Source organism: Puma concolor, chromosome F2, assembly GCF_028749965.1.
Source record: "Puma concolor isolate L17-30 chromosome F2, mPumCon1.1.hap2, whole genome shotgun sequence".
NCBI lineage: Eukaryota > Metazoa > Chordata > Mammalia > Carnivora > Felidae > Puma > Puma concolor.
The window spans coordinates 34,039,932-34,066,188 of NC_141684.1; the positions used below are offsets into that span (position 1 = coordinate 34,039,932).

Here is a 26,257-nt window from a genome sequence, read left to right on the forward strand (position 1 = left end):
TTTTTTTCAACGTTTATTTATTTGTGGGACAGAGAGAAACAGAGCATGAACGGGGGAGGGGCAGAGAGAGAGGGAGACACAGAATCGGAAACAGGCTCCAGGCTCTGAGCCATCAGCCCAGAGCCCGACGCGGGGCTCGAACTCACGGACCGCGAGATCGTGACCTGGCTGAAGTCGGACGCTTAACCGACTGCGCCACCCAGGCGCCCCTTGGGTAGTTTATCCAAAGTCTTATTACATAAGTGGTAGAATAAAAATTAGAGCCCAAATCTTCTAATTTTTTCTCAGCCTTCTTCCTACTATGATTAACTATGGACACAAAGCAATAATTAAATGCCCATTAGAAAGTTTGCTTCTGACTGTCATGCAAAAACCTACCCACACCTTCTCCCAAAGTTCGTAACTTGTCCTTACCTTGGTACAAAATACTTGACATTCACCTCCTCTAAAGCTTTTTCCAAACATATGCCATCCCTGACAGTCTAGCTTTCTCTCAGCACTGATGTCCATATTCATTCATGCAAAAATATTCCTTTGAGTGCTAAAAGCGTTTGCCACTAGAGAGACTACCAAGATGAAAAAATATAGTCCCCATTCTCGAGAAGATAAAAAATAAGCAAATAATTATCACATAAGGCAGAATATATTTATTTTAAGAGGTGATAAATGCCATGGTTGGTTCAGAAGGTATATACGTTTTCATATTTCTCTGTTGTTTTGAACATTCTTATACATGTAATTTTTTATATGTCAATACTTAATGCTTCTAGATTATATGGAATTTGAGTTGGAAATAATGTTTCTGCCCTATTTATCACCTTTTCTTCCTTCTTTGTTTCCCATATCCTCCTTGATTTCATAAAGCAAGATCTCTCTCCTCTTGGTGACCCGTATCATTGAACCCTTGAATTCCCTGTAAGGTATTCTAGTTAACAAGCCAGCAGCTCTGGAGGCTTGATGAAAGCAAAGGTGAATGAATGAATTTCTTTTTTTCTGGAGGTAAAAGAAAATGTTTCTTCCATGTATTCTTAGGCAATATATAAAAAGAAATTATGCTATTGGCAACAGCAGCTATTGTTCATACACTGACCCTTTTAGCAGCAGGTAGCTGAATACAAGTTACTTAAAATTCTTTTGTCAGTTTTTAGCAACATTATATTTACTAAAAAGGGAGAAATTATAATTTTTTTTCTGTAATTTTATAGTGTTCTATAACATATGAAGTGTTGCCCTAGTTACCTCAAATGAATTCTTCATAATTAAAAAATATCCTCTCCATATTTCTTGGCCTGACATGTGGTTATATAGTAATGGGTGGCAATTAACAAATACATGTAAAGAAAAAAAGACCCACGGCTTGAATGTCAAAACCAAATTATAGTCGAGTAAACCATATTTAAATTTAAATGTGGTTTTATCACTAAGCAAAATAATTTAAAAACTGAACTTGCAAGCACAAAAAACATTTCATCTCCTAGGATATGACAAGGTAGTTGGAGAAAGAGAAAAAGTAACAAAATTTCAGCAGTTTTAAAGTTTGAAATGAAATAGCTATAGTTACTTGCTTTAAAATCTCTATTCATATTATAACCAAATACACTTTTATAAGGCAGTAAAAGTTATTTTAAAAGACCATTAATTGTTTGTTAGAAATATGTTGTGCTTGAACTGTGTATCCCCCAAATTCACATATCGTAGTCCTAACTCCTCGTACCTCAGAATGTGACTGTACTTGTAGATAGGGCCTTTAAAGAAGTAAGTAAGGTAAAATGAGGTCATATGGGCGGGTCCTAAGCCAATTCACAGAGAAATGACCTTGTGAACACACAGCAAGAAGATAGCCGTCTGTAGCCAAGGACGGTCTCAGAATAAACCAAACCTGTCAACACTTTGATCTTAGACCCCAAGCCTCCAGAACTGCGAGAAAATTAATTTCTTTTGTTTAAGCTACCTAGTCTGTGGCATTTGGTTGTGGCAGTCTTAGCAAACTAATACAAGATGTTGAGGAAAAAAGGTACCTAAAGTTGGAAACTTTAGAATTCAAAGATTACTCACACATAAAAACACCAAATTTCTAAAATTCCACTAAAATTATTTACCATTAAGTTTTTAAGTATGGATCTTTTACTTAAAGTGAAGTATATTTGTATTTATGAGACAAGGAAGAAATGAATAGCTATTGCTTCCATCAGCTAAAATATGGAGAAGAGAAATTCTCCTTTGCCTCACCTCTAGGGTGTGTGTGTGTGTGTGTGTGTGTGTGTGTGTGTGTGTGTGTGTGCAGATATAGATAAATTCGTGTGCAAAAATAATTTTCTCTCTCTCTCTTTAAATTAAAGTTGAAGTACATCCAGTTTGCTAGAGAATAGAAATGGCAAGAAAAATAATTTTGGATAAAGATTTGACTAAACTGGTAAAAATAATACAACCCTAATCAATTTTTAGACTTTTAAAATTATCCTTAATCTTTATACTTTAGCTCCCTTTCCACCCATATATTTTTAGGATTACCTTAAGATATGCTTAGCTGTACCTAGTAGATTGTTGATGGCAACAAATATAGACCTGAGCCCCGAAGGGCTTTGGTAAGAGCAAGTTATCTGCTGGAAATGATTCTTCTTTTTCTTCTTCCCCACCATCATCATCATCATCACCACCACCATCATCATATCACAGCTAACATTTACGTATTCCTTACTACATTCCAAACTCTGTTTGAGCTATACATATACATAAATAGATTTCATCTTGAAAGCAATCCTATGAGGTAGGTACTATATTTTAGCACATCTTCCAGAATAAGAAACCTAGGCACAAGGATGTTAACTAACATGCCCAAGGCCACTCAAATATTGACAGGTAGGATTTGAACCCAGGCAGTTTGGTTTGAGAGTCCACATTTTTAATACTACTCTGCAGTCTATATTTAATCATAGTCACTAAAAACAAATTGCAGACTGACTAACAAAACTGGCTATGTATCTCTATTACTGTAATCAAGACTTCAAAAGTTGTGCTGTGAACATGGCTGCTACTGTGGTTATGAATAATGCACACAAATGGCAAGAAGGTATACTTCCAATGGCCTCTTCTCCCATGAAGATATATTGATCATCCATTCCTTTATTTATCTCACAGATAAAGAAGAAATTACATAAATGTATATAGAAAAATATTTCATTAGTTTTAAATTCTATTTGGTGGATGTAATAGACTATAGATGAGAAATCTACCTTCACTGGCATGAATAAGAAAATACGGAAGAGGCAAAAGAGAATATAGAGGCTTTTAAAATATGATTTTTCTCTAGTTCCTTTTTCATTTCAATTTCCAACTCTCTTTTCATTAGGCTTATATAGCCATTTGTCAAGTTTGTAGGTGAGACTGAAGTTGTTTCAATCTGACCTGGATAAGACTACCAGTAATATCTCTTGTGCTTCAGGGGCCATATTATATATGGCTGCTCTTACTTACTAGCTTAATAACCTACATTTTAAAAGCTAGCTTTATCTCTCTTTATAAATATACTTGATAAAGGAACAACCAGAGACTGATTGCAGACAAGTACACAGCAGGTGACTAATAAAAGGCTTGGAAGCTGTCTGGCTCCAAGACAAGCAGCCCGACAGTCCAGAAGGGTTATGGCCTGGTTTGGGGCCAGAAAGCAATCTAAAGTATGCAGAACTCGGGACAGAAGTCACCCTCAACTGGGGAAGGAGAGGAGAGAATGTTAAGAAGTGACAACTGCACCCACACTCTGACTTTCTCAGAACCTTGGCGAAGTTTGGAAGCTTGGTAGTAAGAATGCTTCCGGGTAACGTGACTTGTCTCTTTTTTCCTCCTATGCTCCCATGTGAGCAACTTCACTTAATTCCAGGAGTTTCTCTTGGGATTTTGCTACAGATCTTGAAGCTAGCTGACTGCAGGGTTATAAAGAAATGAAGGCAACACAGCAGAATAGAAGGGTAGAGAAAGGGGGTGTTGCACTGAAGAAATCCAGATGCAGCCACCGGCATTCCTGCCGTGTTATCCTCATCAGTGAGTGGTAAGATTTCTTGACCTGGCCAGGGATGGAGACCACAGATAGGGGACCTTAATTCTGATTTTTAAAGATGAGGCCATTCTGTCAGATATTTGGCTGGACGAAGCTTATCAGAGTTTCTTGAAAATCTGAATCCTGCCTCTGTGTACGAAATAATAAACTGCTTCTTCCAAGAAAGGAAGCTTCATTACTTCCTCTGGGACATTTTAACTTCCTCCGTGAGGGCCTTGCAGAGTAGAGACTGAGTTACTGAGATTACTCCTATTGGAATTTTTCTGCTCTATTCGTTAGAGGATCCCACCTCACTCACACCAGCACAGCGGGGTCTGTTTCATGTGAGTACCAGGTTCTGGATGCTTCAGCAGCAATCCCTCCAGTGGGCACAAAGCCTACTTCAGCTGTTCTGTTGCTGGCCTGTGTTATATGCTGCTAGCAATTCAACTTTTCTGCTTAGGCCAAAAAATTTTCCCAAGCATTTTATTTCAATCACTGCTATAAAATAAGCCTCCGTTTCTTCGCTTCTCCTAAATATATGTATTTTCAAGCATTTTCTTAGTGATTTGTACAAGCCCACCTATCCATGTTTACAATTTTACTTTTTATAAATGTAGTCTTTCAGTATTCAGATTAAGGAGCAGTGAAACGGCCAGGCCTACATGTGTGCCCGTTAACTGCTTTCCAAGGGCCAGGCTCATTTAACATCAACCCTGATAACCTAATTTCTTCATTTCAGCAATTTAGTTTGTAATTTCTCACCACACATCATGTTTCAGCCTCTTGTTTTTTTTTTTTAAATCCATATCCCTTGAAGATTCATAAATTCTTTCCCCCTAAATTGAATTTTTCCTTTTAGATTTCTGATGCTTGAATTCTCTGAGAATAAAAGGAACATTCAATGACCTCTGAGTTGCCCTAGAATCCTTTTCATTAGCTCAATTATTTCTTCACCGTTTCGTTCTGACCTTGTCATATTAATTTCTCATGCCCATGATTACATTTGCTGTTGTTATTGTGAAAATTAAAGCAAATATTATCTGCACCACTTATTCCGCACTTCACTAAATGCTAAGCCATTTCTATACATCATCTCTTTTCATCCCAATCATGACCCTCTGAAATAGATCCCAAAGCCTGGTTTAACAGATAAAGAAACTGAGAATAAGGGGTTAACCAACCCAAAGGCACCCAGGGGGAGTTTGCTTGAGTCCAGGCACTCTTCTCACCTGCTGCACTACACTCATTTACTGCTGTCACTTTGATGACACCGGAGTCTCTAAGTACTCCTGTTTACAAACGTCCAACTTATAAACAGCCCATATGTAGCCACTCCTAACCTGCCCCAACCTGTCTCCCTTTTCTGGTGTCCCTATTGCCTGTGTTGTCTTGAAAGTCCATTTAAAACACTTAAGGCTGGCACTGAATATGTATTCTCAGCGTAGAGAAGAGAATAAAGTCTAATAAAGGGAACAGTTTAGTTAACAGTGGTGACCTATTTGTCAAAAATACTTTGTTTTTAACTGAGTTTTTTTTTACATTGTTATTGCCTGCAATTCTACCAATGTGAGTTTTAGTTGTATTTAAAGGTTTTTAAAAAATGACACTATTTCTGCATTGTCTTCTTCATATTATAACGTAAATTACTTTAGTTGGATTGCTTTCCTTGTGATGGGCCTCTTTGAAATTGGCGAATGGGTCCTTAAAGGACAAAACTGCTGGGAACAAAGTGACAAGTATGAGGATCAGGTGTGCAAAATGAACGGAGAAAAACTCTTCTCCTTTCTACATTGTCCCCTGCTCCCAGAACACTAACTTAGTGTATTAGATTAAGAGTTAAATGGATTAATATAGACCTCTGGTCCACATTTGAAAAGTTCTGCACACTATGTGGCCTATATTACCTAATTCTAGGGAGATAAATAAGGAAAGAGAAAATGATAATATGGTTTTATATACAGCAGTTATGCTGTAATAAAAATATTTTGTGAAATTTTGTGAAAACATTACTATTTTAAAAAGAGCATCATTTCTCCAGAGTTGAGCTCCAAATAAATACTGTACCAATGAACTGCATAGCATTCTCTATTGAAATGTTAGGGGCTACCCTTTCAAAAAATATCTTCTGAGATCATTTAAAAATAATAAATATGGCTAATTAAAAAAATAAACATTATTACTTAAATAAACATCAAACTCTACATATTAATTTTCATATACATATATATACACACTGTTTGGCCTCAATATTATTGAGAGTATTCTATGTATTTTAAAAAATCATCTATATTCTTTCCTAAAGTATATTGGGAGATAAACAAATAAAACAAACGGGTGTTAGTGGAAGACATGTTTCTACAAGTTTTAATATCTTATTTTATTAGGACTACATGCCTTGGTATTTGGATTCTATAAAATGAATAAATGAGAGATTAGAGTAGAAGAGATGCCACAAAAGAAAAAGTGTGTCTATTTAGCCCTAAGAAGAAATACAACAAAGTCTGGGAAGACACAGATATCATTTCTGACATCAAGTTCAAAAGGTTAGGGATGTGTCTGAAGTACTATATCACTACAAAACTATTTTCCATGAAATCCACGGAACCTATTTGAAGTTCGATTCATATTTTTATTTTAGAAAAAAATATTATAGAAGTTTAGGGCCTGCTGAGTAAAGGCAGGGCTATTTTTATTTGTCTTGAATTTACCTTTCTCTGGCTTTAGGCCTATGTCATTTCTAGCACACCAGAATTCCATGATGAACAATTCTACATTCACCATGTGAGTATTCATGTAATTTGAGGAAGAGCTTGGTGGTTTGGAGGATGATGCTGATGTAGGAATCTCTGCCTCTTCTAGGTTGTACGAGACCTAGGAACTAGGTCTAGTTTCTAGTTTCGGGGGAAACTAGAAACCTGTGCTACCTACCACATATGCATATCCAACCTAGCCAGTTACGCTTCACTTAGTAAGTCTTGACTTTACCAAAGAATGGAGTATAATGGAGAGAAACTGAAGGTTAAGTAGGTAAGGATAAAATAGACCTAATGTATAAAAATCCAAACAGCTCTTCTCTAATACACAGATATAGACCACAAGTATTGCATGATTGCAACGATTACATTACTGAGTCACAGAACACGTAATAATTAAATGTCATAAGTTTTGCTATTTTCGTTCTCTTATAAAATCTTAAATAGCTACATCAGAGAAAAGTCTTTTCATGACTTTGACTATGAATGATATCATGAACCTAAAAATGTTTTGAAAATATAAAGGCAGTGAAGGAGAAGAGCCTCCCTCAGTAGATCTCATACCTCAACTTATTCCCAAAAAGGAGCTAAAAAGGATTCTCAATAAAAAACCTTTTGAACTCCTTACAAGAGCTCATGGGTATGTATTTTGTTCTAACCACTCATTAATAAACCAGATTCAACTAAAATACTATGAAATTGAAAAAAATTCCTAGGTATGGGAAAACCACAGCTATTCTCCCTAAACATTTTGAGGGTGTTGGGGCCTTTTAGATTTTATAAAATAAAAAATTCTAAAAGATTAGTTCTTTAGATCATTGAAGATTTTCATTTCTTTAATCTCCTATATTATATAGTGATTTTTTAATAAGGCAATTTCTATCTCTAAAAGTTGAAATATAAACACATTATAAATTTTAGCATAATAATAATCATGGGGCCATTGCATTATATGTTCGTGTCTAACTAATGTGCATTCAGAAGTTGAAGAAAACCTGATGGTTTCATATGATTAATTGATTATCTTACAACTTTTAAAAAGAAAAATGTCTTGCCTTTGAATGGTAATCTTGCTCCAGTCTGGGGTCTGATCCGGCTACCTGTTTGTATTTGTTAATTTTCATTTGGCGATTTCTCTCGTCTATATCCATAGCACCTATCGAGTAGAAAAAAACCCATAAAGTTAATGTTCAGTTCTTATTTCTGAGCCCCACTTACAGGATGTATAATAGAAGAAATGCTAGGCTGATATATCACTTTCATTCAAGGTAGTACGTACAAATTAAATGTCATCTATTATTTCTTGAGTTTATTAAAAGTATTCAATTTGGTGAACAAAAGCATGATGACTAAATATGTAAAAAAAAAAGTTTTAATCTGAGTAAGATGTAAATGAGTTTTAACAGAACAACAAATCTCAACTAGAGAGAAAACACTTTCTGGTACATGTACGCCCAGGAGAATATATTTGATAACACATAAACTTGACAGCAATAATACTGTAAAACTTTAGCCTATAATTCATCAGGATTTGCTGCTTTATTTATTGAAAAATAGTTGTAAGTCTAATTGGCTTCAAATACAATTTTACAGTTGTGTTTAGAAACCATTATCATAAAACTAGCACATGTGTGAAAGCAGGTTGCCCCAGCTTGTATGGATCTTTTGAACTTGAATTTTCTAGAACCAGGGCCAAGAAAGAAGCACTCGGAATAATACTCCTGAGAACATACCATGCCAGTAAAGACACTGAAATCATTTCAGAAAAAAACAAAACAAAACAAAACAAAACATGGAAGGAGGTGAGAAAGTGAGATGGTAAGCCTATTATAGAATAAGATTAATACTCTCTATAACAGGTCCTACCTACAAACACATCAATTATAGGTATCAAGAGGGTCTTTAAAAACTTTGCTTAGAACAAGAACTAAATTCAGTTAGCAAATCTTAGCAAACATGAAAAAATGTTTTTAAGGTATATTTATAACTTTAATCAAAGAGATTTTATAGGAAAATTCCATTTCTCATAAATATGCATAGTGGAAAAACAAAATCTCAATTGCATACTACAAATATACAAACTGGGAAAAATAACCACAGCTTACTGGGCTCAAGTGGGTATCTACAACAAAATGTTGTCATGTAAATTCATAACCACTGAGTGTGGGTAGAAATGTAAACATACACATATATGCCCTTCACTTAACATCATAACTTTTTAGAAACCGCAAGTTAAGATCTCTAGACAAAAGTGTGCCCATTCAAAAATAAGTATTTTAGTAGTCATCCTGAAAACAATGTCATTGTATATCAGATAATTCTCCATTAGTGACAAATTCTGAGTAAAAATCTGTTAATTAAAATAAGATTTAAAAAAGGAAAAAATTCCAAAAAGGAGTACGAAAATCTTGAATAAAAGAATGTATCTTGAATAAAAGAGTCTATATTCCATGACCTCTAAGTATAACAGAAAATTTAAGTCAACTATTCAATAAAGTGAGCCAAATTATTCTTTTTAAGAGTCTTGTTTTAATAATGATTTGAGTGATTAATTCTGTGCCAAATTATAAAATAGGGGATGAGGGTGTTGGGAATGTTAATATAAATTGAATAAAACATAAAATCAAGTGAGTGCTTCCATGATACGAATGTGAAATACAGTCAAGTATAAATGTCTACTTGTCTATTAAAATACAACATTGGAATTATTTGTACCTCCAGAGATATTCTCAGGAAAACATGTTTATTTTCTTCAAGGGCAAGGGAACAAAAAAAGCTATCCCCGCATCAAAGAAATTATGTGTACTTAAAGAATATTAACTAAATTGAGTGGGAAGTTCTTTTAAAAAGTTTCATTTTGATATCATAGTAGCAAGATACTATATTAATTCGAATAGCACCAATAGACAAAGTTAAGACACATTTTATATATACATATATAAATTTATGTAACATACATATAGATATATATACACATACACACATACATATGCATTTTCTAATATTTAGACTATTTTCTGGACATCAGCCTCCTATGAAGCTACATTAAATTCTTTCTAATTCCTAGGTAGTCATGTGATATATACTGGCAGAAGTTGACAAACTTGTTCTGTAAAAGGGCCCGATAATAAATATCTTAGGTTTTGCAGACCGTATGTTTTCTGCCACAACTCTGCCATTGTAACATGAAAGCAGGTATAGAGTGTGCATACACAAATGAGTGGCAATGTTCTATTAAAACCTTATTTACAAAGCAGGCAGCGGGCCAGATATGGTCTGTGGGCAATGGTTTGCTGATCCCTGCATTAAAGCATAATGTTTTTTTATTAAAATAACAAACAAAAAAACCCACACTGATTTAATATTGCTTTGCAAAAGAGCCTTTCTCCTTAGTAATGGTTTAAAGATTTTGTAGAATCAGGTTTATGGAACATCACTTATATTTAACAGATCATTGGGGGGCCTAAGAAGAAGATTAATCTGTATTTGCTCTAAGTAAACAAAGATGCAAATAGAGTGATATAATTATTTAAGTATGTTATCAACTAAATTCCAATCTCAAACACATCTTTCATCTCCAGACTCAATTATCATCTATAGACAGTCCTTAAACGAAAAAAAATTTTGTTAGAGCCTTAACTAATGATCTCTCAAGTGACTATCTTAGTGGATATACAGTCAACAAACTTGTATAAATATGTTTAGCTTAGAACTTTAAATTCTCCCAGGAGGCTAATCCTTAGGACAAACCACACATTTCTTGCTCCAAACTATTTGGCTCGTATGAAGCGTTCCATTCCTTTTCTACATTTTTATCGACCTATTCTCATAAGATAAACACTTCACAAACAATAATATCCTTAGAGAGAAAACTATCCTACTGGTAAAGAGATCCATTATAGGAAATAGAAAACTGTCTTCTATTGAAACTTCCCAAATAATTAATAACAATGTGATAAAGGGCCACTTTAACAAATCTAATTCATTTTCATGAAATACATAGAGACATAATAAATGTAATCTGAACATAAAATATTATCTGAGACAATTTTTGAAGTTAAAGAAGTGTATTATACTATAGTAGAAACATATTTTTTTTAAAAATTAAGTATATTTTGCCAAACTATCAAGGAAAGGAAAAAATTACTTTTGGTAACTATCGCATTGAATCCTAGTTTACAAGACTTTTCTTGTGAGAAAATACAAGGTTGAAGAGGCACAAAACGAAACAAGATTACAGACTATAATGGTGACACTGACAGAATTCACGTATTCCAAACGAACAAAGCTTAAAAGGGCCAAATTCACGTAATCTCTAAGTGCTAAACTCAGCATTTAGGTATGTACCAAATGAATGCAATAAAGAAAAAGGTATGATCAGTGTATGTAGCTATTTGCTTACTGCTAGGTGACAATTGCACAGGAGAAAGCATGGTTATATGTGTCTATTTTCTACTTTCAGTAGGGTAGACTATAAAAACAACTTATTGATACCTTTCGCCAGTCAGAAGAATAAGAATAGACATTGTTAAAAATGGCTACATAAGATATAATGAGATAAATAAAAATAAATAAAAATATATATGAGAAAAATGAGAAATGTAGTATTTTGTTATATTATTTTATTTTCTTTAAAAAAAATTTTTTTTAACGTTTATTTATTTTTGAGACAGAGAGAGACAGAGCATGAACGGGGGAGGGTCAGAGAGAGGGAGACACAGAATCCGAAACAGGCTCCAGGCTCTGAGCTGTCAGCACAGAGCCCGACGCGGGGCTCGAACTCACGGGCTGTGAGATCATGACCTGAGCCGAAGTCGGCTGCTTAACCAACTGAGCCACCCAGGCGCCCCTATATTATTTTATTTTCAAAGGCAGAGTAAAAAAAATATTGTCCCTGATTTTACTGAACATTTTAACTGTTCTTTCAATATCGGCTAACTGTGAAAAAACTTATTTTTCAGATTGACAGTCATTGACAGCTATTGACAAAAAAACTGATGGTCATTTATAGGAATGTGATGTACAATGATAAAACGTAAACTGTTTCAAAATACTACATATTTGGTGCTGTGCATCAAAAGGCTTTACAGTGGTCATGTTTTTGAACCTGAAATTTCACTTCCCAGGATTGTTCCTAAAGAAATAAATCAATGTGCAGGATGTACATACAGGTATATCTACTGCCACATTGCTTGAAAATTGTAAAGACCTGGGAGAAGAAACTCTAGATGTCCGACTATAGGGGTTGGTGAATTGCACTCGTGGTGTATCTATAAGATAAATGCATCCATGAAGTAGTGCATGTGATGTGCATGTGCATTCACATCCGTAAATATAAAGACACTGCAATTAGTAATTATAAAACATTAAATGGTGATATAGTACTATAGTTTCTGAACTATAATCTAAAAAACTATATATATATTCATAAAAATATATATGCACATAACCTATACAAAAGACAAAGGGATAAGGGGAAAAAATGAAGGTTTCTATACCAGAATGTTAGCACGTATCACTGGCTATTGAAATTAAGTGCTATTGTTTTCTTATTGGGGTCAATATGTAGTTTATAAAATGTCTACATGGCTATACACTATACAGGATAAAATACTTTAAAAAACACAAAGCATCATATTTTTGTGAAAAAGGACAAATTATTCAGTTTGAAAACCTATGGTTTTGTCTATGGCCATACCACCCTGAACGCGCCCGATCTCGTCTGATCTCAGAAGCTAAGCAGGGTCGGGCCTGGTTAGTACTTGGATGGGAAAATCCAAGTACTTGGATGGTTTTGTAATGATTTGATAAAAATGCTTTGGAAACAAATGTTAAATAAATTTTTTAATGTAAACATACAGCCATTCATTGCTAAATTTATCTTAGGGATATATATTTATTTTTTAAATAAAAGCATTTGGGTTGTTATTTAACACTGGAACAAGTTACATTTTAAAAGTATGCAAATAAATATGGGGATAAAAATGATAAATTATGTACTAAATTATTTCTGCATCAGTACTGGGGCCAATGGAAGCATTTTGTTTTAAAGTGTAAACAGTCTTTTTTTAAGTTTTCATTTAAATTCCAGTTAGGTAACACACAGCGTAATATGAATTTCAGGTGCACAATATAGTGATAACACTTTCATACAACATCTGGTGCTCATCACAAGTGCCCTCCTTAATCCCCATCACCTACTTCACCCAACCATCAGTTTGTTCTCTATAGTTAGGTGTCTGTTTCTTGGTTTGTCTCTTTTTCCCTTTGCTTGAGCACACGTAAGCTTAAACTGAGTAGCTAAGATATACAAGTTTTGAGGAATACTTATTTCCAAATAAATCAATTCTGAAGAAGTTTCTACTGTGGTTACTAGGAGTTAACACATTGGGAATGAAAGATATAATTTGATTTGGTTTATAATGTGTTTGCTTATAAAATGATCTTTTTTTTTCATTCCTAAGAATGTAGGAAAACTGAACTCCATATATGCCTAAGTCAAACTTGGAATTAACGGAAAAATAAAGACTCTAGAAACTTACAAAACTGTTGTACTACCTTGAGGCTCATAGGCTTTTAAATTACGTTCTAAACCTTAATAATCTATTTTGGATATCTAGGTTACCTGCTACTATATGTATCTGTCTGCTGTTTCTCTGCTACCTCTCTGCCATATTCATTAAATAATACTTCAAAGGAGATGCTATAGCAAACTGCACAGACTCCTTTTCCTATAGTCAAAAGAAACTGATATTTAGACTACTTTCGGACATACGTTATTAAGAGTGACCTAGTGATACGAGGAAACAGAGCATATCTGGTTTTGACATCTAAATTCAGTAAATAGACTTACTGAGGTTTTATCACTCAGATGACTTGGATTTTAGCACCATTTTAGGTTTCAACATTTAAAATCAGGATATGGTTGGGCTACAGGGGAAGGTCACGGTTTTGTGCATGGAGAGTGCAGTGCAAATAACCATCACAGGGTTGATGGGGCTTTGCAACTGTCCAGATTTAGGGTGATGGGTGTATTTATGCTATACAGGAATGAATCTAAAATCTTAAAAACAGCACTAGTTTAAAAGATAAGAAGAGAAAATACTTGGGTTTAAGTGTTAATTTCACAAGCCTTCTAACTGTAAGTACCTAATTTACCTTTCCGGATATAAAATTCACTTTCTGTAAAATTAATCATTTGGGACCAGATACTCTCTATGATTCTTTCTGCTATATAACTATCTGGTTGGTTAATTCTGATGCCAAAATAATTTTTAAGTGTTTGTTCTTTTATATTATCATATCTATTTCATTAATATAAATAGGATATATTTATATTATACCTAGAAATATATATTTCTGGAATGTATTTCTAGCAGTATTATACCTGGTCTAGAAATTCCTACTCTGTTTGCCCTGGCATTGCATTTATTAAAATTTACAGTGTGTGTGTGTGTGTGTGTGTGTGTGTGTGTGTGTGTGTGTGTCTAAGGAGACAGGGACAGAAAGGAGATGAAGGAAGAATAGAGGGTAGGAGAAAGACAACGAAAGAGGAAGGGAGGAAAGAAGGTGGGAGGAGATTGAGAGAGAAAGAGACAGAGAGAGCACTCTAAGAGCAAGCCTAGGAAAGAGAGATAGACACAAACTATATTGAGAAGTTCATTAAACCAGAGAATTTGCCCAGCAAAAAGAATCATAAGGATGATCTAATCTAGGAGGCTAGGAGGATCTTTCAGACAAGATCAAGTGATAATTGTTTTACTGTATGTTTCCCCCACGTATACTGACATATTTAAAAGAAAATATTAGTAACTTTCTATCAACTTAGTTATTTTTAACTTGTTAGTCATAATTCCTGTATCTTTGAAAAAAACAAGATACATTTTAAAGGAGAAACTAAATTTTTAAGTAAAAGTCCCTTGGAGAAGGAATACAATGATTATTGTTAATATTGTTTCTAAGAGAAAGTGCAATAACCACTGATAAAATATACAAATGTGATAGGGCTCCTGGGTGGCTCAGTTGGTTAAGCGTCTGATTCTTGGTCTCAGCTCAGGTCAGGATCAAACCCCTGACTGGACTCTGTGCTCACGGTGTAGAGCCTGCTTGTAATTCTCCCTCCCTCTCTCTCTGCCCCCCCCCCACTCTCTCTCTGTCTTTCTCAAAATAAACTCTTTTTTTAAAAAAGATACAAACATGAGTCGGATTCATTGGGTTAATATACTATTCCCTATATGTGTTAAGCACTTTAAATATTCTGCCATCTTCCTGATGGATAAAATCTACATTAAGGAAGAGATAACCCACAGAGTAACACATATTAATGCCCTGTGTAGGTGACTTGTCCCCATCTTATTATATTTGGGTATGACATATTATGAAAGAACACTGTGTCCCACATCTGGGGCCTAATTAACGTAAGTCATGAGATATTTCAACTGCATCCACTCTTATGCATATCACAGACTGCATGGACTGTTTGAGAGGAGCATAATAAAGAAATTTAAATGCAACTTTGCATTTATGTTCATTTAGAAATAAATGTTTAAGTATACGTAGAAATGCTGAGAGGGGTACCTGGGTGCCTCAGCAGGTAAGGGTCTGACTCTCCGTTTCAGCTCAGGTCATGATCTCACAGTTTGTGAGACAGAGCTCCATGTGAGGCTCTGCACTGAGAGCACAGAGCCTGCTTGGGATTCTCTCCCTCCATACATACACACAATGGAATATTTCTCAGCCATAAAAAAGAATGAAATCTTGCCATTTGCAACAATGATGGAGCCAGAGAGTATAATGCTAAGCAAATTAAGACAGAGAAAAGAATATGCCATATGATTTCACCCCTATGTGGAATTTACGAAACAAAACAAAATGACATAGGGGGAAAAAAGAGAGAGGCAAATCATAAAGCAGACTCTTAACTCTAGGGAACAAACTGATGGTTACCACAGAAGAGGAGGGTTATGGGTCAAATAGGTGATGGGGGTTAAGGACTATACTTGTTGTGATGAGCACTGGATATTGTAGGAAAAGTATTAAATCACTATATTGTATACCTGAAACTCAGATTTACAGTGTATGTTAACCTACTGGAATTTAAATAAAAGCTTAAAAAATAAATTATACTTACTATGGCATTAAAATGATAACATACATATTTTTAAGGTAACAAAGATATTTTACCTTCTTAAGTCAGGGCAACAAAGAGGCAGATAAGGGGTGATAAGTCATTCAAAGTGGAATTCTTTTATAAAGTTGAGATTCTTAAAAGGATCCAAACACATGTGATCGTATCCCCTAAACTATAATGAAAGGAATAATGAACTTCCTATTTTCCAAAAACAGCAGAATCAGAAAGGGGTTATTACCAAATGGAGAGAGGAGTGACATAAACAGGGCCAAATTTCCAAGAGTAAAACAAATGTCAATTGTTAGGTATAATATTTCACTTCATATTTTCAATGATGGTATGCATAAAAGTTGTTAAATCCTTACATTTCCTTTAGAGATAACAACATGTTGCCAACAACAAGCAAGCCAAGGAAGATTAAATTGTGCTTGGAAAATTTAACTGAGTAGAGAAAAAGAAAAACGTTTATATTTAAATTTTTAAAAATCACTAAAATCAATTAAATTATGATTGCAAACTGCAAATGTGACATATGCTTCCAATATAAGAACAGATAGAGAAAAAGATTTGTAATAGTCATCTCCCCTGAATATCCACAGTCATCATCCTAGAAAATGATTATCCATTTGAGTTATCAATTGGGATAAAATGAGGGAAGTTTATGTAGCAATAGTGTGATTAAAAGGAAAAATGTACATTTTAATTGTTGTTATACAATCTCATCCCCGTTAGCTAATACTGAAATTTCTTTAAATTCGGATCACCTAAGTTGGGGTTAATTATTTATAATGAGAAAAGGAACTATTACATACGAGGATTTTAAATAATACTTATGCTTAGATATCAAGCTGTGTACCTTTTTCCAAAGGTGCTCGTGAACACTGTTATTGGTCAAGGGAGCTATAACGACTGCACGGAGGACCTCATGTCTTGCAGTTTGACACTCCCTCAGAATTCAAAGGTAGGCATCCTAAATGTTTCACCAATAGGGACATTTCCTGAAATCTTCTCTTCAATACCAAGAAGAAAGTGGAATAAAAGTTAGGTAGGCTCACCCTCAGATCAAGACAGCTAGGGATTTGACGAAAACACCTAAGCCAGAGACTCCGCTGAATTTCATTCAACCTTCCAAATACCCATATGGGATTACTACTTACACTGAGGATCCTAAATGAAACCGCAAACTAGACGGTCTGTTGACATTACATGTCCCCTTCCGAATTCCTCTCTTTTCTTTTTCTAGACATGTAGCTTTGTTCTCTCATGGTGTCCACCACACATGTCACAGCTTCTCGGCTTTCACGTTTCTACATCCTCCACCTTGTCACAGGTAAAGACCCCACTTCCTGAGGTTAAGGGCACAGATTCTGGCACTGAGCTCAACTGCTTTAAATTCCAGCTTCAAATGGCTGGAGTAAGTTATGAACTGATCTATACCTGAAATTTTCAATCTGGAAACTAGAAATAAAAACAGTACTTCCAATGGGTCCTAAGCTCAATTATGTATTAAAATAACTTATAGCACAGGGACTTAATTATCCAAAACGTCAACCTCATTGTAAAAGAACTTATTAACCCAAAGAAATCTGAGAGAATGCAAAGTAAAAATTGGTTTTATCAGTGAATCCTAGTTCTATGACTAACACCATGTTAAAACTTATCTGAGGTACTTCTGAGTTTCTCAAGAGTAAAATCTGCAATGTGTGGAATGAAGATCCTGATCATCAATTATTTATCACCACTGCAAGTTTCGTAAGTGGGACCCACTATACGTAATATAAAAACAATGAGTTTTACAGGACTGAGCACTTGTGAGCTATAAAGTATGACTATCCCAAAGTAGAGAGCCTTTTATGTGTCTCCAACACAGAGGTCATGTTATTTGGTTACTGTTGATTCATTTAGTAAGAACTTCATCTTCTTGGGGTTCTCTACTATTTCATGGTGACTTCACTCAAAGAAAAAATTCGACTACCGTACTTATTTTGAAACTTATTTCCTAAATTCCCTGTAATGTCATATTTGCCAACTCCAGTGACCATTCTTCAGCACCATTCTATCAGACCTCACAGCAGCATTTGATAGATTTATTAAACTACGCTTGGTATTTTCTCCAAGTGTTTGGCCTGCACTTTTCTGACACTCATTCAGTTCACTCTTTATTAGACTACTTTGTTGGCTTATCTTTCTCAGCCCATCTTTCAAATATACACATTTCCTAAAGTGTTGTCGTTGACTTTTCTTTTTATTCTATTCCTGAGTGATTCTGCCTAAGTCCATAGCTTCAACTGTCACTTTAATGCTGAAGGCGAGTACCTTCATCTACTTTCCTGTAAGCCTGAGATTCACATCTTAGTTGGGGGCCCCTGGGTGGCTCAGTTGGTTAGGCGTCTGACTCTTGATTTCGGCTCAGATCATGATCTCATGGTTCATGAGATTGAGTCCCGTGTCAGGCTTAGTGCTGACAGCAAGAAGACTGCTCGGGATTCTCTCCCTCTCTCACTACCCCTCCTCTGTTCTCTCTTTCACTCTCCCCTTCTCTCTCAAAAGATATAATAATAATAATAATAATAATAATAATAATAATAATAATGCATATTTCTAGTTATCTCCTAGCGATCCCCACATGGATCGCTATGCCATCAGTGCCCAAAACTCAGCTTGCTCAAAACAAGTAACATTACTTCTCATATTTGTCCTTCTTCCTATAGCTATTATCAATGACTATCCAGAATATCCAGAATTTATGTCTTTGTTAATGCCTTGCCTGTTCTTGGAACTGTCAACACTAAACACTTCTCTTGCTCCTTCTGGGTTTCTTGTTCCACTGCTTTAGACTCAGACTTTTAGGCCTTCCTTTGCAAGCTCAACCCCTAGAGTCCTCTCTTCTCTTTGTGTGATGAAGTTATAGGCCACCCCCCATCCATTACCAAGCCTCCTGAACCCTATTTTGGGATGGGAGTTGGCTTTGAATTGCTTGGGATGTGTCAGGTCGAATAAAATTTTCTATTAGTCTATATATTTAGTACTATCGGGGTAATATATTTTAAAATTAATTTAAATTTTTGCGTGTTTTCAGTTATTTTTAAAGCCAGATTTATGGAGGCCTACTGTCAGAAATTAAAATTCACACTATTCAGGTGCATCTATGACATTTGACAAATGGATGTAGTCATGCAACCTCACCACAATCAAGATACAGAGTATTTCTGTCACTGTAAAAAGTTCCCTGGGGTCACTTTGCTGTCAATACTCTCCCTACCAGCCCGAGGTAACCACTGACCAGATTTCTGTCCAGCTTTTAATTTTTTTTTTCAACTAAAGTTTTACTGGATCAAGGCATAGAAAAAAAATGTAACAAAGCTTTTAAAGGTGCAAGGTTAAAATCTTGTGTTCGAGAACTTAATAATAACGTTCCTGAACAATTAAGATCTTAACACTAATAATACTTTCCAGAAGCCAGGAATTGTGCTAAAAGCTTTGCATGAATTATGATTATGTCACTTAACCAATACAACTGCATGTGATAGGACTTTTGTCACAATTTTACTTATTGGAACATTTGTATAGGGCATAGAACTAGTAAGTGGCTGAGATTGGTCTGTTTTCCAAAATTTATAATCTGAAATACTTAGTCATGAAGTGATTCTCTCTCTTCTCTTTCTCTCTCTCTCGCACAAACACATACACACCCTTAACTCTTATTTAATGCTTTTGTTGCCCCAACATTCTTCCTTTTTAACATTTCCTCCTTTTTCTTATCTAATTGCATCATCTCCTCTTTGGCCTTTTTTTTTTTTTTTCATACTTTAACTTATTTCCTTTTGACCCAAACTTAAACTACAATATAGTCATTTTTAGTCTTTAATCTTCTTTTTGGGGTTTCCTTCTGATTCTCATTCCTTTACTCTGAATTGGCCTACCAACCTCCTTCACATTCTTCATGACCTTATAACCTATAACCATGATCTCCCCATCAGTGATGTCACATAATGAATTAATCTAATCACTCTTACTTGTTACCATTTTCCTTGCCATTAAACTTTGCCTTTCCCACTATTAGTTCTCTTTCTCATCCTTACTCTCATGTCCCATACCCCATCTCCTCAAGCCTTCATACAGGCTACTAGAAAGAAACTATCCTCTGTCAAATAACATCCTTCTCTTCAGTTGAACTGTAATCTAATTTAAATTCCCTTAGCAATTATCTTCAATGTAGCATTATTCATGCCAACTTACCCTCTTTCATGTAAAACCTACTTATCTTTCATGCCAACACTTTTATATTACAATGGTTTTATTATAGATATAAAAGTATAGAGCTTTAAGTGAGCAAAGAGGAAGAAAATGATCTGAAAACAATCATACCTTATTTTTAACCATGAGCCAAAGAATACTTAGATTGTGTGCAAGTTAATACTAAATAACTTGATTCCTAACTTATTACATATAATCCTTTCCTTTCAACTCAAATGATTTAAAAGTATTTTAATCCTAACTTTATCATTCAGTTATACTTTGTTCATCTCCCTGCAAATCTTCAATATTTAAAACTCTTTCATCCATCACTGACACTTAAATGTCTTTTCAGGAAAAAAAAAAAGTATAGCAAAAATTATTCTCTTCTTCTGAACTTTAAATGCCCTGACTTTATCTTCTGATTCTTGATCTTAGTTGTGTATCTCCTGGCTCCTTTCATACTTTGTTTCTTCTTACTCTTCTGTTTTAGTTCAAAATCACCTCTTCAGAAAGACTTCCTGGATCCCTCCATCAAAAATACATGCCTTCCCACCCCAGCTGTGCTAAGCACAGAGGGTTTTAAATAATAGAATTATAACAATCTAAACTTACCTTGTTTAGTGACTATTAGCTCTCCCAAGAGTATAATTTCCATGATGGGAGAGACCTGTTATGCCCCCAGCACGTAGAATAGGCCTGGTATATGAAAATGTTTAGTAGATACTCGTTGAACAAATGAATTTTTCAGATGTGAAATACTTTTATAACACTAGAGTAAGAATTTCAGGAATAACTTCCTTTATATAAGCATAGATGGTAGAGGACACTTTAATATGTCGTTATGATACCTAGAGAATGATTTGAGTCTAACATAGTCAAGTTGACAGATTATTGGGCTATTTTACAGAGATTTTAATAGACTCTGCTTTGGAATTTTATTCCTATTTTATTTTTACTCTTATTTTAAATAATGACTCAATTTTATTATTCATTATTTACATTATACATCGGTCTGAAAAATGAAATCTTTGGTATAACTAGATTTAGTAGTAATAATTAATAGGAACTATCATCTTTTTACTTTCTAGTATGTTGAAAATTCTGTGACAAGTTCCTTACATATATTATCGCTTTCAATTTTTTTCAAATTACGAAAAAAAACATCAAAATAAGTGCTTGTAATTTCTGTTAATAACATTATTCAGTTAAATGGTTGCATACGCATTCATTATTCAACATTCATGGTAACATCCTTTTCACTGCTACAAATAATGCCTTAGTGAAACTTTCGTACATATATTTTTATCTGAGCTCATTTCCAACAGAGCAGAGTCTGTAAATATTTTTAAGGCTCTTGATTTCTATTGAAAAATTACTTTTTAGGAAGATTATAGTAAATTATGCTGCCACTCTTATATCACACTCTCACCAGCATTAAAGCATTGTTTTCAAAATAGCTGAAACATAATATTTCATTTTTTTTTAAGTTATCTATTTGGTTATGATTGGAATAAAATGTGGGATTTTTTGGAATAAAATTTTTTTTATACATTTACTGTCCACTAAATTTCCTGTTTGGTGAAACGTCTGTACGTCTTCTGCCCATTTTTCTGTTAGAGTTTTACAGAGTACATAGTTTATTTGTCAAAGTGATTCAGGCATTAAGGCTCTTAATACTCCGAGTTGCTGCAAATATGTTTCCCAGTGTGCTGTTTGCCTTCTAATTTGTTTATGCTGATTTTAATCTTCTGAAGTTTATACCTGCCAAGGTATAACTTGACTTGTAGTCAAGTCTCTCTTTTTAAATTTCATTACTTTTATTTTTAGAAAGGCTTTCTCTTTTCAGACAAAAACTTTTTCATGCTTTTATTAAAATATAATTAACCCTTTAATCTAACTGCAGCCCAGAGTTATATCCCTAGTGAGTGACAGAACCCAGATAAGAATTGAGACCTATCTGATTTCAATGTTCTCGCTTTCTACTCAACTCTGTTGTCCCAGAAATGGTAACGCTCAACAGTACAGGTGCAGCAGTTCTGATGCCCAGGTCTGTATGACAGCTACGTCCTAAACTAGAAGTCACAAACTCGTATATTTGTAATGCATATAACAAAAATAATTCTGTATTATAGACTGGATGACTAAAATGCCTGGGCTTCAATACACTTGACTCAAAATAAAAATTCTGGTTTCTAATGTATTTTATAAAACAATTAAAAAAAAATAGCTTCACTTACATCATGCTTACAATGTACCAGACACAGTTTTTAAGTAACTTACAGTTTATATATTAATGAATTTAATACATACGATAACCCTTTGATACGGTATTATTATCTCTGTCTTAGAGAAGGGGTATCTGGGGAATCTACAAAGAGTAACTTTCTCAGGATCACGCAGCACAGGAGCGGTGGTGCTGATCGGGGAGTCTAGTTCCAGAGTCTGTGTTCTAATACTGCTTCTCAGACTAACATTTCTTATAGGAACACATGTTTTCCCCAATAACTGAAATTTTCAGAAAAGAGAGTTAAGGTAGACAATAGGCCAAGGTAAAATAGAATGCTAAGGTATTTAGAGTGCATGAATAATGCTTTGAGAATTCAGCAGTAACTTCTTAAATTCAGGATGAATCTTCCAAGGCAGATGGAATTTTATAAGCGTAAAGCATTAAAAAACAGTGCATTCCAAACCTCAATTTAAGTGAGATAGCTGAAACCCAAAGATCTCCAATTACGTGTCTAGGATCACACAGCTCAGTGGAAAGACCGAAGCTAAAACTAGGTCTCTTGACTCCTGTTCAAATCTTCTTTCCAATTTCCCTCCCACCACCCGAGGAAGAACTACTCGGACCATTCTTATTTCACGTTTGGGCATTCCAACTGTTTCACGTTTCAATGACTTTCTTAACTCTCTTCTTTTATATTTGAGTATTTATAGGCTTTAGAAAATTAGTCTTAGTATTATCCTTTATTAATAGGAGCTTTCACATAAGATGTGATATGTTTTTATATATATGCACATATACAGGCACCTATGTCATTTCATTTGATTTTTTTTTTTTTGGTTAAAATATCACAATATTACTTAATAAAATGTTAAACCTAAACTTACATAAAATATTCCAGGCTGCTGTGTCTAGAGTACTGATCATACAGTTGACACTCCATGCCTCTTTAGAAACTGATTTACATTTTCTTTTTTTTTTTTTAATGTTTATTTATTTATTTTGAGGGAGAGAGAGTGAAAGGGGGTAGGGGCAGAGAGAGAGGAGAGAGAGAACCCCAAGCAGGCTCCAAGCTAATAGTGCGGAGCCTGATGTGAGGGGTGGGGCTCGATCCCATGAATCAGGACATCATGACCTGAGCCGAAATCAAGACTCAGATGCTTAATTAACTGAGCCACGCAGGCACCCTGATTTACATTTTATGGCAAAATTTCAGTCTACTAGACAGTTATATTTTTCATGACTGAGCAAACCTTAAATATCTATATCTTAGACTTTCATCAATAATACCGAGTCCATTAAATATAGGTAGGATACAATCAATGCACAAAAAGTACCTAAAAATGGGTAGAATGTGAGTGTAATGATAAGACTGATAATGAATCAATGACTGAAAGATTCAGGGAAATTTCAGTAACAGCTTATATGTGTGTTTATATGTGTACATATTTATAGATTTATTATATTTCCCCCACAATTAATGTTACTTCTCTTTCCCTTTTAAGATATAACACAAGTAGAACAAGATGTCAAGTGAAAGCACATGGCATTTAAAACATGTCATATATGCCATGCAAATGTGAAAACAATTAAAATGAAGGTTTGCAATAATATATCTCAATGGGGAACATTCAGAATAATCACAGAAATAAAACAAAAAAGAGAAACTGTTTTCATGCTAAAAATAATACTGTAATTGTGTTAATTTTGAAAAACTTGCCTTAGCTAACCCTAACAGGAAGTGAAGTAATAATTTTATTAAGAATTATACAATACTGGGGCGCCTGGGTGGCTCAGTCGGTTGAGCGGCCGACTTCGGCTCAAGTCATGATCTCACGGTCCGTGAGCTCGAGCCCAGTGTCGGGCTCTGTGCTGACAGCTCAGAGCCTGGAGCCTGTTTCGGATTCTGTGTCTCCCTCTCTCTCTGACCCTCCCCCGTTCATGCTCTGTCTCTCTCTGTCTCAAAGATGGATAAACGTTTAAAAAAAAAATTTTAAGAATTATAGAATACTAACTGAGCTTATTGTAGAAATCACTTCACAATTTATACATGTTCAAATCAGTGTGCTGTATATTTCAAAGGAATACAATGTTTGTTTATTTAAGGAATCTCCATGTAACCTAGGGCTTGAACTCAACGACCCAGAGATCAAGAGTCCCGTGCTCCACCAAACAGCCAGTCAGGCACCACCTCAAACTAATCCAATATTATATGTCGATTATATCTCAAAAGAGTTGGAAAGTTTTTTAAAAAATTAAAAATAAATTTTTAAAAATTAGAAAATAATTATAATCACAATGCAAAGTATGTATTAGTTATTCCCAATTGTGTTTTTATTAAGAAGCGCTTAAAATCTACTCAACTTGAACTGTTAAGCTTTTCAAATTAACATTAAGACCTGGCAGACCAATGGGCCAGTCTGAAATCGTAATTTTTTTAACACATTTTCTAAAACTTTTGATGTAGCACAGAACCAACTATAATAATGTAATAACTGGTTAACATAATAATATAATAATTGGTATTATAATATAATAATTCACCTAAGGAATTAGTAAGAAATATGGCTGAAAAAAACATTTGTTGTTTTTGAGATCTCCTTAGGAGTAAAACATATATTACACAAGCACTAAGACTGCTAGATGCCCTAGACCAGCTCTGGAAGTAATTCTGGCAACATTGTAGTTCACACTTGAATTTAAAAACATGAGCAGATGCTGTTTTATGGAACTTACCAAATAGTATTTTTAAAATCTCTTTTGTATCATTAGCTCTCTTTCAAATGGTCTCTAAGATCTGTTTTACAATTATCTAAAAAAGTACAGTTGTCATATGAATTTTTTTTAAGTTTACTTATTTATTTTGGGGGGGGGGGAGAGAGAGAGAGAGAGAGAGAGAGAGAGAGAGAGAGAGAATCCCAAGCAGTCTCCACGTTGTCAGCATGAAGCCTGATGTGGGGCTTGAACTCTCTAAGCCTGAGATCATGACCTGAACCAAAGTTGGGCACTTAACACACTGAACCACTCAGGTGCCCTATCATATAAAATTCCTCAAGAGTTAAGAAGAAAAGTGTAAACTCTAATAAAACTTGCTCTTCTCATTTAAAAGAAACCTGATTTTTATCTGCCAAGGGCTAAACTTAGTGAGTTTTTCCTGCTTCAAAATGTGTGATCAAACTCCATTCCTTCATTCACTGTGTAGAATTATATTGCAATGACTATACTTGGACCTATAATAGAAATAAAGGTCCTTCGACTACGGTATAAAATGCAAAACACACACTTCAACTTAATATGTCAGGAAAATGACTGGCCTTACGAAATTATTTTCCATCACATTTTGGCTCAAAGTATTAATAGGTGGTATTGATTGAGAAAAATAATCAACTTACATATTCATTAAAGATGTGATGATGGTTTAATATACTACATTCTATTGGTCACAGTCTCGAGTCAGTTTTTGAAAAGCTTGAATTTCATCTAACTTTTATTAAACACTTGGAAATCCATCTGAGTTGCTTGTCACAAAATTTACTGTTTTCTCTTCTAAAATTACCTCCTTTTTCTCTGAAGCTCTCATTACCATCGCTATCATTCTTTACTCTCATTTTGTTCTGGAAGGGAATGCACTGGTCCTCATTTTTCTTTAGGCTTTGGAGAGTTTGTGGAATCCTTTATTCAGTGCTAGCGAATACAGACCAAGTCCCCACTTACAGTGTTGAGAGTCTACAGCTGAGAAAGCTCACCCCAGCTTCCTCCCGCCAGAACGAAAGGAAGGCTTCATAGCTATAGCTGCAGTTTTTTTTTTCAACGTTTATTTATTTTTGGGACAGAGAGAGACAGAGCATGAACGGGGGAGGGGCAGAGAGAGAGGG

At 34.7% G+C, this 26,257-nt stretch overlaps 1 protein-coding gene across 49 annotated transcripts in view; it reads right to left on the reverse strand.

Moving 5' to 3' along the window:
- The window catches only part of RIMS2 (regulating synaptic membrane exocytosis 2), a 614,335-nt gene that overhangs the window by 147,007 nt on the left and 441,071 nt on the right, over window positions 1-26,257 (reverse strand). For 37 of the 49 annotated variants that reach the window (XM_086695440.1, XM_086695424.1, XM_086695420.1 and 34 more), the window contains one exon: window positions 7,845-7,945. The exons of the other annotated variants lie outside the window; for them this stretch is intronic. In XM_086695440.1, coding sequence (XP_086551566.1) covers window positions 7,845-7,945 — 101 coding nt within the window. The remainder of the gene's footprint in view (window positions 1-7,844; window positions 7,946-26,257) is intronic. 49 annotated transcript variants of the gene reach the window in all.